This window comes from Watersipora subatra, chromosome 5, assembly GCF_963576615.1.
Source record: "Watersipora subatra chromosome 5, tzWatSuba1.1, whole genome shotgun sequence".
NCBI classification, from domain to species: domain Eukaryota; kingdom Metazoa; phylum Bryozoa; class Gymnolaemata; order Cheilostomatida; family Watersiporidae; genus Watersipora; species Watersipora subatra.
In genome coordinates this window covers 29,836,771-29,856,818 of record NC_088712.1, presented here as the reverse complement: position 1 = coordinate 29,856,818, position 20,048 = coordinate 29,836,771, and the positions used below count along the sequence as shown (strand labels likewise).

General features: G+C 35.2%; 1 protein-coding gene across 2 annotated transcripts in view; it reads right to left on the bottom strand.

Moving 5' to 3' along the window:
- LOC137396981 (RNA helicase aquarius-like) overlaps positions 1–20,048 on the bottom strand; it is a 58,653-nt gene that overhangs the window by 17,670 nt on the left and 20,935 nt on the right. For both annotated transcript variants that reach the window (XR_010978686.1, XM_068083262.1), the window contains exons 14-24: positions 18,628–18,756; positions 17,465–17,560; positions 17,161–17,341; positions 15,501–15,610; positions 13,793–13,928; positions 11,539–11,733; positions 10,657–10,794; positions 9,035–9,106; positions 4,848–5,019; positions 526–713; positions 270–426 (exon numbers count right to left, since the gene is read on the bottom strand). Coding sequence is in view for 1 of the 2 variants with exons in the window: in XM_068083262.1 (XP_067939363.1) it covers positions 270–426; positions 526–713; positions 4,848–5,019; positions 9,035–9,106; positions 10,657–10,794; positions 11,539–11,733; positions 13,793–13,928; positions 15,501–15,610; positions 17,161–17,341; positions 17,465–17,560; positions 18,628–18,756 (1,574 nt within the window). In the remaining variant the exon portion in view is untranslated. The remainder of the gene's footprint in view (positions 1–269; positions 427–525; positions 714–4,847; positions 5,020–9,034; positions 9,107–10,656; positions 10,795–11,538; positions 11,734–13,792; positions 13,929–15,500; positions 15,611–17,160; positions 17,342–17,464; positions 17,561–18,627; positions 18,757–20,048) is intronic.

Sequence of the window (20,048 nt, the reverse complement as noted above, 5' to 3'; positions counted from 1 at the left end):
ATGTTTTTTTCTAAATGATAAATTATTTGAATAACGTTGATAGTTCAGAGGGAGGCCAGTAGGTTATGGAACATAGATTGGGCTTAAAAACCATTTAGTTGAATTGCAGTACAATCCCTATGGCTTTCACAGACCTGCCATAGACAAGTGCATGGTAGTGTAGACAACTCCTTTCTGATAACTGCTATTGCAATAAAGTTTTACTGGTGGTAATCAAAAGATGGGGCTTCAGTCCACTAAAACAAGAAAAGCCAGATGAAGAGACATACCTATAAGTGGATTATTCGCACATCTCTGCGCTACAACATCACGAAGGAGGTGCTTCTGGCCATTATATGTAGTCAAGATGGTGATCTTTTCAGCAGGATAGCCGAGGAGTCGCATGTACATGAAGGTGGCTACGCAGTACTCTGCCTCAGCCAGGTTCTAACAATTGGATGAACACCTGTGAGTCAGCAACATGGATGATATCAACTAGTAATGCAGCTAGTATACACCAATCACAGCCATAGCTGAACAACTAACCTGGTAGAAGTAAGGGTTGGGGGCACTCTCCCCGACCCCATTGAAGTCTTGAACGTCGATGAGCTGGTAGTCAAATCGAAAGCCTGCATTGGCCGTCTTGTACTGGTCCATCTGGTTGACGTGCTCAAGGTCACCAAGCCTTTTGTATCTCCACCTATACAGATTGGCAATTGAGCTTCTCGCCCTGCCTGCAATAAGACAATTAGTGCATAAAGTAACTGCCATTTCTGGAGGAAGTTAAAGATAATACTTTGCTAAGTTCATGTCACCATAGCAACATATGTGCATAGTACTAAAACATCAAAAACGATGAAAGTGACAAAATCTACTCATTTTAAAAAGGTGGCAACGGAGAAAACTTTTCTAACAGATCAAGAACAGTTTCCTCGTGAAACAATTTTTAACCATTTGAAAATTTTCAATCTGACAACTCCAGTAGTTTTGAATTGTTACCTACCCTAGGACACTTATATTTCGTTAGTATTTAGTTTCGTGAGTAGCACACAGAGTAAAATTTCGCTGCAACTTAATTTCGCGGCTCTGATGAGTGCGAAAATATAGTGGTGTGAAAATATATGCAGTGGAAAAAACATTACATTCCTCAGGTCCAGTTCACTAATAAAAAAAAAATTCAATTTGGGAATAGTTCGTATTTGTAAACCACAGGTTGAAATGTGTGGGTGAGATTGACAATTCAATTTGATCACTTGCTGCCATTTGTTTCTTAGACTATCAATGACGTCTAGGTCCCTCCCGCCGTGACTTTCACACTCGAATCCCAAGAAGAAGAAAATAGATAGGTAACAACCAACTTCACAACGAATACTGTATAACCCTTACGCTGCCATAAACGCATTTACGTGTTTTCTAGGGGCCACTGACATAAACGCATTTTCTGACTTTCTCAGCAATTGTCTGGTAACCTGATTTTATTATTTGTTGACCACATAACCCACGGTCTTTAAGTGTTTTATGAAATTGACTGTGTTGTCCGAAGATTTCTCTATAAAATCAGCCTAAAACAACGAAGCAATTTTAAACTTTTGTTTGAGAATTTCTAATCTAAAAACGAACATTTTTCTGTGAGTTCATTAACTACCCTGCGCGAGTCATAAAACAGGTAATTAGTTGTTGATGACATAACAGCCAGTTTAGATTTTCGTGATTATACAGATAATTAAAGTAGAACTTGAAAAGTACTGTATACATATCATGAAGCAATATCGGCAATTTCGGTAAAATGGCTGGCACTAGGCCGGTAACGAATTTGTACATGATTGGCAGTGAAAGAGATAATGTGGTTGGACCTGATGAGGGTTGATATTGTTTTTGGATGGTAATAGAATTCATCACTGCAATAATTATTCTTCAATTTTACGACTTCACCTACCAGACTTTCATCCTCATCAGTTACAAATTCGGTGACTAAACTGATATTGCTTTGCCATGCTGCTCAGTTGGTGTATTAGCTATAATGAGTTTACCAGAAATTTCCCATTTATCCTAACCACAGACGAAAGTTGCCTGCATTTCTAATATTACGATTTTATTGTGGATATCAATGAACAAAGCTATTTAACTTCGCGTTTTCGCTCGTTCGTTATGATAGTTTAGTTTCGCTCATTATATTTTCGCGAGATGAATGACTCCGCGAAAATGCAAAAGTTAGATGACGCGAATACATAAGTGTCCTAGGGTACTGTGTACTTCTTGTAAAATTGTAAAAGCTATCCATTCGGAATCCAACGTCGAGTGCAGCCTTTAGGCCAGGGGTTACCAACCAGGGAGGAATTCCCCCAAGGGGGAATTTTGAATATAAAAGGAGGGAACAGAGAAGTGTCTAATTTGTTAAACTTTTAATTTATGTCCTGCAGTGCTGTGTGAGTTTGGGTTTCATCATTTAAAATTTTGGTTTTATCTATAACACTATTTGCTAATAGTGAGCTACTAGCCAGAACCCAGATATATGTGAACACATCTATCCAGGTTTTGATTGGACAGTAAGTTAACCTAGTCATAAACCGACTCACTGCCATGCCAAAGGTATTGTTTTGTGTTGTATGCATGCTGTATAAAAATTAATAATATGTTGTTATATGTTTAGATATGTACAATAAAATGGGATTATAATCTGTTTTTAGTCATGTGAGTTGAAAGTGCGTGGGGAATAAAATTTATGAAAAGGCAAAATGGGAGGAATAAATAAAAAAGATTGAGAACCCCTGCTTTAAGCTGGCATAAAATTGTAGCAAGATGAGTGACAGACCTCCTAGTAGCTGAGTAGAAACAACAGGATTAAAGTAAGTACCTCAGATGTTTGATTACGGATATTGATTAGACATTTGCTTCAGTACCTACCAAGAATGTTTACAAATAGTCTTAACTAGCAATCTGACATTGTAACTTCTCGGCACCAAGGTTCTAATATATTTACCGTTCTCCTTATCAAAAAATTCCATGCTAAAAATAAGAAATCGGGTCTAAATATAAAAAAATTTTCATAAGAACTACTCAAAGTTTGCAAATATCACACAAAGCATCCGTGTCATTACTATTACATAAGTAACTTCTTATTACCACAATTCATTATTCCAACTCTTATGAAATACTAGTAGAATATCAACTTGTAAAATACTTTTGCTCAAGTCACTCAATAATTCCTGAATTCTGTCTTTCAACTCATTTTTTGGCATGTAATGAAAAGCATCATTTTGTTGATGATCACTAATAAAGATAAAAGGGTAGCAGTATACCTTCAGAATAAGGTAGCAGTATACCTTCAGAATAAGGTAGCAGTATACCTTCAGAATAAGGTAGCAGTATACCTTCAGAATAAGGTAGCAGTATACCTTCAGAATAAGGTAGCAGTATACCTTCAGAATAAGGTAGCAGTATACCTTCAGAATAAGGTAGCAGTATACCTTCAGAATTTTGTGACACTACATAAAGTAAAATAAATTTTAAATTTAACTTAAAACGAACTTAGCATAAGATACACACACTTGAAAATAAGTTGTAATTATAAGCTACACTAAGCTTAATTCTAATCTTGTTTTCATTTCTATTGTTTCTTCTGGCTTTGATCTTTTTGATTCGCCTTCAGACTCGCTTTAACCTTCACCTTAAGCAGGGCTCTTTAAAACTTTTTTAAACTGATCTGACGAGAAAGAGCGAGAGATGTCGTTCTTGTAAGCGGCCTCTCGCATACTCGCCCACCACTAACCGCATTGAGAAGTGTCTTGTATCTCAAATTTGTCTCTTATCTTAAAGGTTGACTTGCAACAAAATTCTCATTACAGTTATTTGGTATCAAAAGATTCACCATGTCTTACTCTGTTGTGTTGTAGGTGCCAAATATGTGGAAATGTGATTACAAATCTTAAAAGATCAAAAACAAAAAGCCGCTGTAGATTGGAATCAGTTTATTTATCTGAGGTAGTCATTACAGTTTGATTATCGTCTTGTCACGTGATGTTCTCACGTGAATTGAAAGGGCAATAAAAAGCTCAATATAAAATTTATCGTAGCACTAGTTTATGACAAACACTTCGGGTTTTACCGAAGAACCCGTATCAAATATAGATGCTCGCTACTTAACAGTTTTGTTTCGGCTTGATCTAATCGTCAAGTCGTAATCTGATCATGTGACCCAATACTTCGCAAATAATTTTTGCTGTACTTTTTGATTATCACAGGTGACCAACAGGCTCGTCATGATTATCAGACAATGATAAGTACTCCTTCGAGCTAAGGTTAAAAAGTTTAACGAATTTTTACGGTAAATTATAAGATATTAGTGCTAAAAGTGACAGCATTACAATGACGATAAAACAGACGCGTAAGAACAATAGACATGGTTTTATTGAATGCGTGAAGTATATTTGTGAAAATATATCGACGAAGAAGGTTGCATGAAAGTGTAAAAAGAAACCATCCTGTAACAACTACGTCCCATTTGAGCCGTTTTGGAAAGCGAGTCCAAACTACGGCGGTCTCGTGTGGCTGCGATTTTGAGCTTTTAAGAGCTTGTAATCACATTCCCATATATTTTGCACCTACAACACAACAGAGTAAGACATGGTGAATCTTATGATATCAAATAACTGTAATGTGAATTTTGTTGCAAGTCAACCTTTAAGGTCAAAATTTGAGATACCAGAATTTTTCTTGTATCTCAAATTGATTGTACATGTATGTCAAGCCACCCGCACCTCGAGGTATTACTGTACCTGTTTCTGGTTGCCGCTTCTATGACTGTACCCACTTTAGTTGTCTCTGTTGTTGGCCGCCAACAAGAGAGACAACTGAAAATCTGAACTCACCTTGAGCATCGAGGTCAACTGTGGGAACGCCGAGGCGCACCAGCCTTGTGAAGAGACTTTGTTCCATGTTGCTGTATTTCTGAAAGGCCATGTTCTTTATGACAGGCGGGAGTTGATGGTGATCCCCAATCATAATCCACCTCTTGAGACGGTTATGACCATCCTCAGGGTTCTGTCGGAACAAGTAAATTGGTAAGACTATTACACCGGATGAGTCAAACCCAGATAAGCAACTGGTTGATGTAATTTTGAGTATGCGTATGGAATCTTCATTGTAAAACAGCCAAACCAAATTCTTTTTGTTTACCTTAGCAAACATATATGGCTTCATATATGATGTGATTTTCAACATACCAGGTACAAAGTTTCACAAAACAACAGCTTCATACATCAATATATATCTAAGCAGTTCTCATTTGCAGTTCAGTTTGTTTGTCTGGAATTCAACTAAGGTGAAACAAGTCTTAATGCCCTCCTTTTTAGTTTTGATTCAAAAAAGAAAAAAGCAAGTAGTAGGAATGGCTTAAAAAAAAGGCAATGTTTTCTTTAAACTCAACGCAAAAGGTTACAAAAACAAATCCTCTTTTTATAATAAAAAAAATTGATTTAAAACAGTTTACGCTCAATTCTTGAGATAATCTAAGGAACTATCAGTTATTGTGAGGAGAAGAGTAGTGATGATATAAGGGAAGGAGAACATGAAATGGTAAAAATGGATTAAAGATACACGTAACAATCACAAACATCAAAAACAAAACAGACACAAGTTATGGTATAAAGTTTACATAGTCTTCACACGCACGCACTCATCACCTGTATCACCAAGGTTACATGGTTATGTCTTTAGCACAAAGGCTGAGTGACAATAAAAGCATATTTTTGTTAATTATTACTTTATTATATAAATTTTAGCTATTAAAATGTTCCATATAACATTTTAAATAATAAACTCCAATATTTCTTATCAAATCATGAGCCATTAGAACGAATTAAACCAAATACTTAAATAAGAATATTGGCTCTAAAATGCAATATGATATTTGAAGAAAACAATAAAATAAATTAACTGCACATTAACTGACAGTATCACTAATATCAGACTACACTATATAGTTTGAGGAAAAAAGATAACGGTAGAAGATAAGTTTGGTAGTAGAACAGTAAAACTGCTACTTATGACATTGGTTCGTTTCGAAAACAGTTTCATAAATAGAAAATTTCATTAGCAGAAACGCATTTAACTGTATAGATACCCTAATATGTTCCCAAACTCGGGCATAATATTTGTATACATTATAAATACATGTAATGGTTAAAACATGTAGCAATGATTACTGCATAATAAATAGCACAAGTGCACATAAAAAGAACAGATAATTAACAAATAGAAACTACGAACAGCATGTTTAACTTTGGGCGTTGTTTGTCTAGATGAGGCTAAGCGCTGACGATGTGGAATGGGAGGACAGTGATCGGAGATAGGTGTTGTATTGTCGTCATGGTTTAAGTTTTGTGCAGAATAAATGTTTTAAGAATGTAAATAGAAAAACTTATCTACATTAGCCCAAACTAAAAAACTGAGCCATCATGTAGAAAACAGAGCACTTGAATCGCTAGAAACTAAAGTTGTCCTACCCTGTTCGAGATAAATGATAACTCCAAATTACACAAATGGGAGAAAGCGACCAATAGTTGACATAAATTATGAGAGAAAATGTAATGTATAAAAATTTAACACATACCCTAAATTCAAAACATACACAGTAAATTCAAAATGAATACACAGTATAATTGAAATTTCTTGTTTTGCTTCTCAAATTTTTTTTTCTAACAAATGAAATAAACGGGCCAGAATATGAAACGCCGTTCGGAGGTTCGTATCTAAAAATATCTTTCATAAGGAATATTTCTACGCAGAGACTTTCGTACATAGAGGTTACACTGCAATTAGTTTATAATGTCAAGGCAACACAATCAGCCATCAACCAGGCCAATTAACCAGAATTAAATTAATGGACAAAAGACCAGACTCAACGTCAATGAACTCTGGGTAGATAAATCTGTAACAAAAGGACATGGACAGACGTAGCTTATTTGCAACCCAAGTACTGATTCTTACAGCAACAAAAATTTGTAAAATATTCTAACTTTTTACAGCAGCTCTATATTAAATGTCTGGAGCATAAGTGTCCCTGTTTTACAATGTTTTCGCCTTATGATGTGGAACACGTTTTTTCGTCCCTTCGTTACGGCATTTTTTTTCACCATACGACTTCAACAAAGATGTCTCTCGAAATGCAAATTTGACGGTTGGTGTACTGAATATGTAGAAATAACAAAGATGCCGATATGCTATTCGCTAAAATCCCTCCCACAACGCCTGAAAGAGATACGATGCTCGGCTTTGCTCGCTCTCCCTCAGTTAAGCATTCTTCACATTTTGTGAATGCTTCCTATTGCGTGAGTGAAACAAGTAGTGAAAAGTGAAAGTGAATATTTACTGTGCATCTTAGCGTTTAATATAATATTTACTATAAACTTTAATTTATCATACGTATAAAGCTAGATAACTACATATATAACTTTAATTCGTTAGCCAAGGGTACTAAGATTGATAACGACGTTAAAGAAAGAAATAAAAATCATAATAATAAGCAGATCATAACCCCTAAATACACTTAAAGAATAGAGAAAGCATAATATTATTATGCTTTATTAATTATCTTGAGGTGTTGACTGATGTTCTAAAAAAAGAATCAAGGAGATTGAACCACTAGAAGCTGAGATATAGCCAGCCAAACACAGGTCTACCTAATAAAGAATCAGAGGAAAACCCTTCGAAAATCCCGAAAACTGTGACGTATAAAATCGACTTAATGTTCACGTGCCGGAGTTGTGCACCCTTACCGCCGTTACGTATAATGATTGTTTTGGCTACGAGATGTGAAACGCTTCTCGCGATAGTAAATAATTTACAGACTAGCTCTGGTTTCTCAGGAAAATCAAGCAAACATTGTGTGGTAAAGGCATTTGCCCACAACCCCTCGCCGTGATTTTTCAAAACAGAAGAGCAGATTTTGACTATTGTGCTTCAAATTTTAACTCGATCTCCACGGATATGCTCCGAAGATCCTCTGTTCAACGAACGGCGCGTGTATAGTCTATATGCGACATCCGCGATTGCAGTTCGTTTAGAATAAGAAATGAGAATGTGAATTTTTGTTCATTCATCATTTTTCTATTGTGTATCTACTGGAGCATTTCGTTGATTTTCATGATTATCGTCACTATTAACAGACTGTAAGTTCACTACAGCCATAATCTTAAAAGGAATAACTTGACCGTGCTGCTCTTGCTGTAAGAAAAGAAAACGATAACTTTTGATTTGATTTTTCTATTGATCTATTATCTTATCTATGATTATTTTTTATGATTAATATAATAATCATAATGCATATTATACAAAATAATAATATAACTGTGTATAGAATAAATGATGTAACTAATATAATTTGTAGAAAGTGATAGCAGAATGTTGCGAAATAATAGATGCGTGTAATTATTTTATTCTAAAACTAATTTACACGTCAGAGGGACTGGTTCGGAATTCTCAGAGCAATGATTGTTAGGCCCGATTTGATTGTTCTATACTTCCAGGGATTAAACCAATTAAAACGCCGTGATTGTTATAGGAGAGCGCATTAGTTGGCTTAATTGACCAATGGCACACAAGTCGATTTCATACATCATATATTGATGACTACCAAAACACTTATGTTTTTTGGTAGACCTGTGTTTGGCTGGCTATATCTCAGCTTCTGGTTGGTCAATCTCCTTGATTCTTTTTTTAGAACATCAGTCAACACCTCAAGATAAATAATAAAGCATAAAAATATTATGCTTTCTCTATTCTTTAAGTTACTGTAGGTAACTATAATTACTAAGGTTTATATAATATTTTGTTACTGGTTTTCAATATGCAGAGTACGTATATAACGTTTTGATGATTTTTATTAAGGGTGTTTGCACTAGATAATTCTAGAACTACTATTGGTTCCTATACCCCTCTATACAACATTTTTGCCTTACGATGCCAACACCGGAATGACTTAATGTCGTTCGCGGGTGTCCACTGTATCATGGGGGATGTCTACTGTACTGCATAAATATAAACTATTGAGTAATACCTGAAGAAGAAGCGGTATGAATGTTTCTATCTCCAATATCTGTGCTGACTCCTCCATAAGAATGTTGTCATACTACAGAAGAAAATAGAGTTATCATATCATCTACCCACTCCAAGTATGCACGCCAGTTACTAGAGCAACTCTAATATCTAAACATCGGGCAGTATCATCATCATGTTAAATATAAGAACTTTTATTGCTAAAGTAAGATTAATAATTGAATATTTGACAGAACAACAAAAAAAGCTAGGAAACTTATTACTTGTACTGGTAATAGAGCTATCAATATATAGAGTTATCAATTGTGCCAGCCATAGAGCTATAGCTAGATGGAGTTGTTAGTTGTAGTTGTCATAGAGCTATCAATGTATAGAGTTATCAATTGTGCCTGCCATAGAGCTATAGCTGGATGGAGTTGTTAGTTGTAGTTGTCATAGAGCGATTACTGGTGATTTGCATATTTAAATGCTCAAATATTTAAAACAAACGGCATTGGTAGTGACTTCAGCTAACTTTCCTTTGATTTGGACAAATGAAGGAGGAATGTGATTAGGAAAACCAATAAAGTTATTTAGGATTGCAATTGGATGTAGCAAATAAAATCAGCAAACTTCACAAAAATAGTCATGGGCAGACAACTTTATCTTCTTCAAGAGTAATTTCCTCACAAAGGAATTTAGAGTTGTTTAGCATGTTCGTCCAGTCGGATAGATTAATGACAATCACATTTAATGCTCTAGGCACCAATTAGTCTATCAACATTTTTTGTCGCATTAGGCTTCAAGTTTAACATTTAGAATGAAAATAAGTCTACTACTAATGCAATTTAAGGTGCATTGTCATACTGCCATACTATCATACTGCCAAATTATGTGGATGCATACTGCACAGGAATTTAACTATGTTACGTAGTGTTGCCAATCAACACAAGTGGTATAATAATATGGCTATAGAAATATTACATTGCTATCCCAATGGATCAAAAGTCAGCAAAACACAACATTAGTTAAATTCTTTTATTTTACCAAGGTGATTCAAATATGTCAAAAACATTACACGCACAATTTCAACTTTTCGATGAAAATGACCTGTTTCAATTATTTGCTGTATACCCGTATATGAACGATTATGTAGTTACAACGGAAGAGCTAGTAGTTACAGTAGTAACAGTTGTAGTAGTCAGCTGTTCAACCTACCATCCATCACACAAAGGGCCAACCAAGGGAAGCAAATCTATGATTGGTTTTAGCATAAATTGAAGTGTAAATGTTATAATGTTGTTAAGATTTTGGTGTCAGGCTTCCTTTATGAAGTACGTTTCCATACACCTGTGTTCTTGAAAGTTAGCTAAACTGCTTGGCTACATTATTGTGAAATTATGATTGAATGATTGAAAAAATGATTGAATTGCTGACCTGTCACGCATTTTTACTCAAAATCTTTATTGAACTTAACTACTCCGGATGTTTAAAATATCCTCAAGTTTTGGTTACAAACATTGAAAGTGGGAAGTTGGAGTTTTGAAAACCTTCCGGCTTGAGTATTACGCGAAAGGTCCAATCAGTAATAAGCTATCAATCGCATACAGCTGCCAGCAACATCTCTCATAGAACAATCAGCACCTGAAATCTAGCAGCGACAAGGTCGTGTCTTTTAAGGGCTGCGTGTGTACAAGTCATAGCAATGATCTTGGCTTCTTTGATGAGCAGATAGCGGGCTCTGTCCGCACCTGATCTCAGCAATTCGAATGCGCGAAACTCCTGCAAAATTTAGGAAGCAAGAGTAGAGTATGAGGCCAAAGAATATGTTGCCTGAAATCTTAAATAAACTAGACAAATGATAAGAGTAGCAAAGACAGTTTCATTAAATTACTTCATGAAATTATTGTTGACTCCAGTTAATCACATTTGAGGCTGACATAAAATTGGAATGAGTCCACTTACAACTAATAGATTACCATCATGCAGACTATCTAAAGAAATCAGGATAAGTAAGAGTAATATCTCAAATGAAAACTCTAGATCATCTTCTTTGGACGATGAACTTTGGATCAACTCAAGTTTACCAACTCAATATTACCAACTCAATATTACCAACTCAACGTTATCAACTCAACGTTATCAACTCAACAGTATCAACTCAATAAATATTACCAACTCGGCATTATAAACTCAATATTATAAACTCAATATTATCAACTCAATACTATCAACTCAACGCAATCAACTCAATATGATCAATTAATTATAATCAATTAAATATTATCAACTAAATATCACAAGCTCAATATTATCAAATCAACATTATCAACTCAATATTTTCAACTACATATTATGAACTAAACATTATCAAGTAAATATTATCTCAAGATTTCCAACTCAATATGGTCCACTCCATATTATTAACTCCAGAATACTTTGCAAAAAAGTCAGGTAGAAAGTTTCGTCAAAGTGAATGAACGTTATCAGCGAAAAATCAGGCAATTACAGGAAAGCAATATTTACATCGAGTTGAGCAAAGATACGCTTGATATGTTGGAAACAGCCCATTGCAATTTCCAGATCTTCTTCTTTGCTCTTGCCTTTGAAGAGAGGTTGAGGAGCGTTTTCAAAAAACGTGTGAAACGGAAAGTCTTGAGAAATGTAATCGAGTGTACAATTGTCCAGAAGCGCTGAGTATCTCTCCCATCTAGACAGAACCTGTAAAATGTATACAAGCCATTAACATAGGAAAAAGAGCAAATGGGCATGTTCTCAATTAGCAAGTACCTACAACAAATAGCAATGCTGTAAAAAAACTGTAATGACTGATGCGAATAGCTAATGAAGTAAAATGCTGGAAACATTACAAACATGTAGATTTTACATTCTATAAAGATACTCAAAATTATGTAGCTCCTGTATATTATGTAAATGCTACAAATTATGCAGACACTAAGGATTATATAAACACTCAGTGTTATATAAATATATTAAATGTTATATAAACACTAAAAATTATAAAGACTATAAAGGATTATAGAGATACTAAAACCTATAGAAATATTAAACATATAAATGCTAAGCATTTTGAAAATATGAAAACAAAGATATATTCTAAGACCTACGAGAACGTTAGTGTAATGTTATAGGCTAGTTGAGAGATGAAACAGACATGTGAACTGTGAATGTTATAGTCTAATGAGAGATGACACAGACATGTGTGCTGTGAATGTTATAGTCTAGTAAGAAATGAAACAGACATGTGAACTGTGAATGTTATAGTCTAGTGAGAGATGAAACAGACATGTGAACTGTGAATGTTGTAGTCTAGTGAGAGATGAAACAGACATGTGAACTGTGAATGTTATAGTCTAGTGAGAGATGACACAGACATGTGAGCTGTGAATGTTATAGTCTAATTGAGAGATGAAACAGACATGTGAACTGTGAATGTTGTAGTCTAATGAGAGATGAAACAGACATTAACTGTGAATGTTGTAGTCTAGTGAGAGATGAAACAGACATGTGAACTGTGAATGTTATAGTCTAGTGAGAGATGACACAGACATGTGACCTGTGAATGTTATAGGCTAGTTGAGAGATGAAACAGACATGCGAGCTGTGAATGTTATAGTCTAGTGAGAGATGAAACAGACATGTGAGCTGTTAATGTTATAGTCTAGTGAGAGATGAAACAGACATGTGAGCTGTGAATGTTATAGTCTAATGAGAGATGAAACAGACATGTGAGCTGAGAATGTTATAGTCTAATGAGAGATGAAACAGACATGTGAGCTGTTAATGTTATAGTCTAGTGAGAGATGAAACAGACATGTGAGCTGTGAATGTAATAGTCTAGTGAGAGATGAAACAGACATGTGAACTGTGAATGTTATAGTCTAGTGAGAGATGACACAGACATGTGACCTGTGAATGTTATAGGCTAGTTGAGAGATGAAACAGACATGCGAGCTGTGAATGTTATAGTCTAATGAGAGATGAAACAGACATGTGAGCTGAGAATGTTATAGTCTAATGAGAGATGAAACAGACATGTGAGCTGTTAATGTTATAGTCTAGTGAGAGATGAAACAGACATGTGAGCTGTGAATGTAATAGTCTAGTGAGAGATGAAACAGACATGTGAGCTGTGAATGTTATAGTCTAGTGAGAGATGAAACAGACTTGTGAGCTGTGAATGTTATAGTCTAGTGAGAGATGAAACAGACATGTGAACTGTGAATGTTGTAGTCTAGTGAGAGATGAAACAGACATGTGAACTGTGAATGTTATAGTCTAGTGAGAGATGACACAGACATGTGAGCTGTGAATGTTATAGTCTAATTGAGAGATGAAACAGACGTGTGAACTGTGAATGTTGTAGTCTAGTGAGAGATGAAACAGACATGTGAACTGTGAATGTTATAGTCTAATGAAAGATGACACAGACATGTGTGCTGTGAATGTTATAGTCTAGTGAGAGATGAAACAGACATGTGAGCTGTGAATGTTATAGTCTAGTGAGAGATGAAACAGACATGTGAGCTGTGAATTTTATAGTCTAATGAGAGATGAAACAGACATGTGAGCTGCGAATGTTATAGTCTAATTGAGAGATGAAACAGACATGTGAACTGTGAATGTTAGTCTAGTGAGAGATGAAACAGACATGTGAACTGTGAATGTTATAGTCTAGTGAGATATGACACAGACATGTGAGCTGTGAATGTTATAGTCTAATTGAGAGATGAAACAGACATGTGAACTGTGAGACTACCTGATAAAGAAAAAAGTGGGCCGCAGTTTCACATGTGTATGAGACGTCCCCTTCTACACCAAGGCTAGCCTGTAATCTTGCAACTTCTTCGAGTAGCTCGAGCCTCTGCGCCAACACATAGTTGACTCTACCATATCTGTGAAACTTTACAAATTAGCAACCCAATCACTCAACTTCCCTCTTGTAAAATGTGTCTAGCCTGACCTTTTGACTAACTGTCCAAGGTTAGCAAAAAGTCAGTCCGAGATATATAGTCCGAGATGCAAATAGATAAAAGAAAGTTGCTCTAAAAACTACTGCAGTAGATTGTTACACATTTATGTGACATACAGACAAACTTCTCCATGCGATCACCTCAACAGCTGAATTGTTCAACATTTACAATTTTTCAATACATTAGTTTCGTAATCAGCTCTGCTTTCTGCAGTGTTTCAATGATATCGAACAGTACTTCACATCGTTTTTAGTTTTAGTTAAAATCATGGATCTAAAAGGACAAGTGGTGAAAAAGGAAGACAACTTCTTGCTTCTCTTAAAGGTTGACTTGCAACAAAATTCACATTACAGTTATTTGGTATTAAAAGATTCACCATATCTTACTCTGGTGTGTTGTAGGTGCAAAATATGTGGAAATGTTATTACAAGCTGTTAAAAGTTCAAAAACGAACAGCTCATTGCAGCCATCACACAAACGCTGTAGATCGGAATCCCTTTCCGAAATGGCTCAAATGGGATGTAGTTGAACAAGATGGCTTCTGTTTACACTTACATGCAAACTCATTTGTCGAAATAATTTTACAAATATACTTCACGCATTCAATAAAACAATGTCTAGTGTCCTTACGCGCTTATGTTGTCATCATCGTAATGCTGTCACTTTGAGTCCTGATATCTCCAAACCTACCGTGAAAATTTGTTTAATTTTTTAATCTTAGCCTGAACGATAGCATATCATCCTCTGATAAACATGGTGAGCCTGTTGGTCACCTGTGATATTCGAAAATGCTGTAGAAATTGTTCACGCTGTTTGGCAGGAAGTATGGGTCACTTGATCAGATTATGACTCGATGATTAGACTAAACCGAAACAAAACTGTAAAGTAGCGAGCATCTATATTAAGTGAAGGCTCTTCAATAAAACCCGAAGTGCTTGTCATAAACTAATTCTACGAGAAGTTTTATATTGAGCCTTTTATTGGCCTTTCTATTCACATGATGTCACGTGTCAAAACAATAACCAAATGGACTGACTACGTCAGAAAAATAAACTGATTCCAATCTACGGCGGTTTCGTGATGACTATGATTAACTGTTCGTTTTTGAGATTTTAAGAGCTTGTAATCATATTTCCACATATTTTGCACCTACAACACAGCACAGTAAGACATGGTGAATCTTTTGATACCAAATAACAGTAATGTGAATTTTGTTGCAAGTCAAGCTTTAAAGGACAAACAGTACTTGCATGTTTAAGGGACTAACTGTAATTGCATTTTTACGAGATTAACAGTACTTGCATGCTTAAGGGATAAACAGTACTAGTTTGTGTAGGGTCACTTACATACTGAATATCCAACAATTGTTACAGCTATTTGTGATAAATACCTACCTCTTCATCAGGCAATAACAGCAGCAGGCAGTTCCACAATATGAAATTTTGCTACACGCACAGCAAAGTAGGCAACCATGTCTCAACATTACCCACATACCTGCTAAAATCTTTGTCTGTTTCGAGGCCCTCCTCTCCGTGCCCCATACGCAGCAGATGTCGCTCGTCTATGTCAAGTGCCATGATTTTTTCAAACAGTTGATTTAGGGCCTAAAATGAGTTGCAATATAAAGAAACACATGAAACTCAGGAGATACCTGCTAGCTGGTGTTACAGACATCAATGGCTATCCTTGGCATGTGCATGCCAACTTGTGACATTGACATACACCATGAAACCTCTATTTGAACACCACAGCGCTCTATATTTCAACCCTTCCCCGTAGTGGTGTTTCGTTAAAGACGCTTTCAAATAGAAATTGGCGTTATGTTTTTCAAATGGCTGGTCACAATTTTGGGAAAATAAAATTAATCCTTTTATGGGCAAAGCAGATGTCACCTATATTTTCCACTTTCCTTCAAGCCGAGCTACGTTAACCCTTTTGGGTGCAAGCAATCTGCTATAACTTACCTCCAGCTTGTGGTAGATCTCTAAATTAATATGCATTGGGAAGCTGAGAAATATCTCTATCAGTTGATATCTATTGCTTGCAATTAACCTACGATGATCTTATAGCCTGCATTGCAATTTGTCGAAGCTTTCAATTTTTTATTTCATTCTAAAATTGAAGACATATATCTATTTTATAACTATATTTAATAATGTTGCATTAAAACTCATTGCATTCATTGATACGTTAGCTGCAGTTCGCAACCAAAACTGGATTTTTATGTGCAATCAAAGAAGAGTTACATGTATGAGCGTCGATCTATTGTAAGCCGAGTTTATATAACCGCAATGATGTTATCAAATAATATGCTATAAATCTGCAAATTTATACATTATATCATGATAATCTATCAAATGCTACAAATATATATATATTCAAGAACAAGTGTCATAAACAAAATATAATTATAATACATGCACAAACAATAAGAAACATTGTTGAAACAAAAATATTTGTTTTGTTTGCTCGGCGTGTTGCGTTCTGATAGTCACTTTCGTATGGAACCACATCATCTTCTGGTTGTTCAATACTTTTCAGTGTCTGCTGACCTCAATTCTTCTTCTGCACTGCTGAGCTAGTCGATATTAGCGTTAAAACCATTTTTTCAGCAGAGCGAAACTCCTACGCACTGCTATTAGAAAAACTTTTCGTGAAAATAATGATAAACTTTTAGTCGCTAATTGTGCGCTAAACCCAATTCATACTCTGAAAATAGTGGTACAGATTCAACCATAAATGTACACCGATTTTCACAAACATCAAGGTATCAAGATCGCGTTAACAATGAGCTACTATTAGCCTGATACGAACAGCAATCCCAACAGAACTACTTGTTATTGATGTAACCGAGTCATCATTAACATTTTTCTGCTGACAGCTTCATATCATGGGTTTGTAAATATTAAATAATGTCAGAGTGGCGGTGAATAGAGGTGGCGTTCCCATAAAGGTGGCATTCAAATAAAGATTTTATGGCACTCACCACTACTGGAAGACAATTGCCAACTTGAATTATTGACTTACGCATACACACCCCTATCTACAGATACCAGCCAGCTTGTCCAACAAGCGTATGAATACACAGCTATTTTCTTGCTTCCTGTAAATAAATATCACATGACATCAATGGGCGGACAACTGCATCAGTTACCTGGTTGCTATGGGTTACAATCAAAGTTCTCTGTTCAGGGAAGTTGTGGTATAAATTAGAGATTATTTGCACAGCAACATCGGTCTTTCCTGTACCAGGAGGGCCAACAACCATTGTTAAGCCATGATTGGTTCCTGCTCTGATGGCCTCAATTTGTGTTGAAGTGAACCGTATGCTGCTCCTAAAAGAACAGCTTGTGTCTATATAAAAAGACTCCACTGATGACATACACGCATTTTGCTACAACCTTTTCATCTTGTTAGTAAAGTGAAGTTATCAATCAAAGATGATTTATCTAGCATACCTCTTGGGAACACTGTAGTCATATGGTCCTCTATTAGCTACAGTGTGGCACCTCGCAACCAGTGTTGTCTCTTCTGGATCAGCTGGCATAGTTAGCCTAAAGAGACATCTCAATGTATCAGAAGTGACTAAAGGTGACTAGAGATGAGTATATAAATTTCATATAAAGTTGAACCTTGATTTTCAACCATAATATATTCCGCTGTTTTGAACGCGATTTGTTCAAAATCTGAAACCATTTTCCCCATTATATATAATGTAAACAATTTTCAACCGTTTCATGTATGTAAAACAACCTTTTGAAGACAGTTTGTTACATATTTTTACAGCATAAGCTGTAACAATATGTAATAAGGGAGAAAGCAATACTTAAAATAAAATGATTGTCTCATAAAGAGCCAGTGAATAAACTAGACGAGGTAGGGCAATGTACCGCACTGCTATAACTATCAAGAACTTATATCCCTGGTTACTCAGATTCTTGTGTACAATACACTATAAATAACAATGTTTAGAAATAGACTGTTTGATTTTAATGAAATATAACTTATTTGAGGTCATGAAACAGCAAAAACATTTCATCTGTTTGAGCTTTACCAATTTTAACATAACCTTGAAGCAACAATGGCTAACTGACACTATGTTATAATAAAAAAAAATTCTCATGCAAAATCGGTAGCGCATCCTAACAAAGACGGCGTGCAATAAAAAAAAAACAAAGCATAAACAATTTCTTGTCTACATGTTTACCGATTGTGACAAAAACATTAAAGGCTTCTTTTAGTTTTAAAGCAAGCTTAAGTTTTGTTGAAAGCTTTAGTTGTGTTGGAAGCTTTAGTTGTGTTGGAAGCTTTAGTTGTGTTGAAAGCTTTAGTTTTGTTGAAAGCTGAACTTTTTGGTCGAAGTTTTTCAGGCATAAAATCTCCAACCTTCTTGTCAAAATCTGATTTGGTTGAGATCAGAAACATTCGGAAGCTGACATATAACTGTATTGGTATTTGACTGTAGCTCTCTAACAAAAAACCTCATCCAGATGCCAACACATATTTAATTAAAATAGAATCTTCAAAAGCAGACTTTAAATAACACATCATAATGTTTAAGTTGTAAAACAACAAGTGTCAATCACAGCATGAGAAGGTTGGCAAGTCTCAAAGGACTCACTTATAGGGAGGGAGGCGGCTACCTTCTGCGTCTACCAGCTGCACCTCCTTTCCAGGAAAAGACTGACATAAGTGCTCCTCATCCATAAATGTGTCATTCCAGTCAAGAGTTAGAAGCTGCTGATCCATTCTGCGCAATCAATTATATGGATACAAGAACACATAGCCATCTCAATGCTAGTGCAATTTAATTAAATATGTATTAATAAGAATACAATTATATATAGTCATGCTTATGGTAGTGTTATTTAATCAAACATATGTAAGGATACATGAATGCATAGCCATATAATTACAGTGACAAATAATGGAACTGAATAAGTTAGCGTTTTTCTAAGATTACCTTTCCATGTTTGTATCTATTAAGGATTGTCTTCCCATGTTTGTATCTATTAAAGATTGTCTTTTCATGTTTGTATCTATTAAAGATTGTCTTTCCATGTTTGTATCTATTAAAGATTGTCTTTCCATGTTTGTATCTATTAAAGATTGTCTTTCCATGTTTGTATTTATTAAAGATTGTCTTTCCATGTTTGTAGCTATGAAAGATTGTCTTTCCATGTTTGTAGCTATTAAAGATTGTCTTTCTATGTTTGTATCTATTAAAGATTGTCTTTCATTGTTTGTGGCTATTAAAGATTGTCTTTCCATGTTTGTATCTATTAAAGAGGGTCTTTCAATGTTTGTATCTATTAAAGACTGTCTTTCCATGCTTGTATTTATCGAAGATTGTCTTTCCATGTTTGTATTTATTGAAGATTGTCTTTCCATGTTTGTATCTATTTCAAAGTTGCCTATTAATGTTTTTAGCTGTTAACACTTTGGCTGGGTTAAAGGCTTAAAGCCCCGCAAAAACACACGAAAGTCGTGCAATTAATTTTTGAAATTTCAATAAAATCGGTATTTTATGAACATGCATAGCTCAAACTGTAATTTCTTTCTATTAAACAAATATTTTGTACATAAACATTCATTTACATACATACTACTACAAAAAAGCTACAACTATGTACAGTTGTCCCTGTATGAAATGCTTGAAAGCATTCCTTCAGTCCAACGCTACATCGTATCCGTGCAAGCTACAATAACGATCACTTTTTTCTGTATATTCAAGTCCTAAAAGTTTACATCACTTCTATCATCTGAGTCATTTTTTATACTGATCAGACAAAAAATCATTAACGTTCGCAGGATCAAATAAACTTATTTTACCGTTTTGAATGTCGAGCCGGTGTTGACTGTTCCAACTTCCATTTTTTTTCCAAGGAAGCACGGTCTTTGGCTTTTAGCACATGGCAACGCCTCTCAGATAATCGTTTCATACTGTAATTTATTGACTAATATCTTGTTGATGATATTTAACTTGTACTAGGGTTACTATCCTTTGTTTAACGTTACTAGGCGACAGCTTTATAAACATCT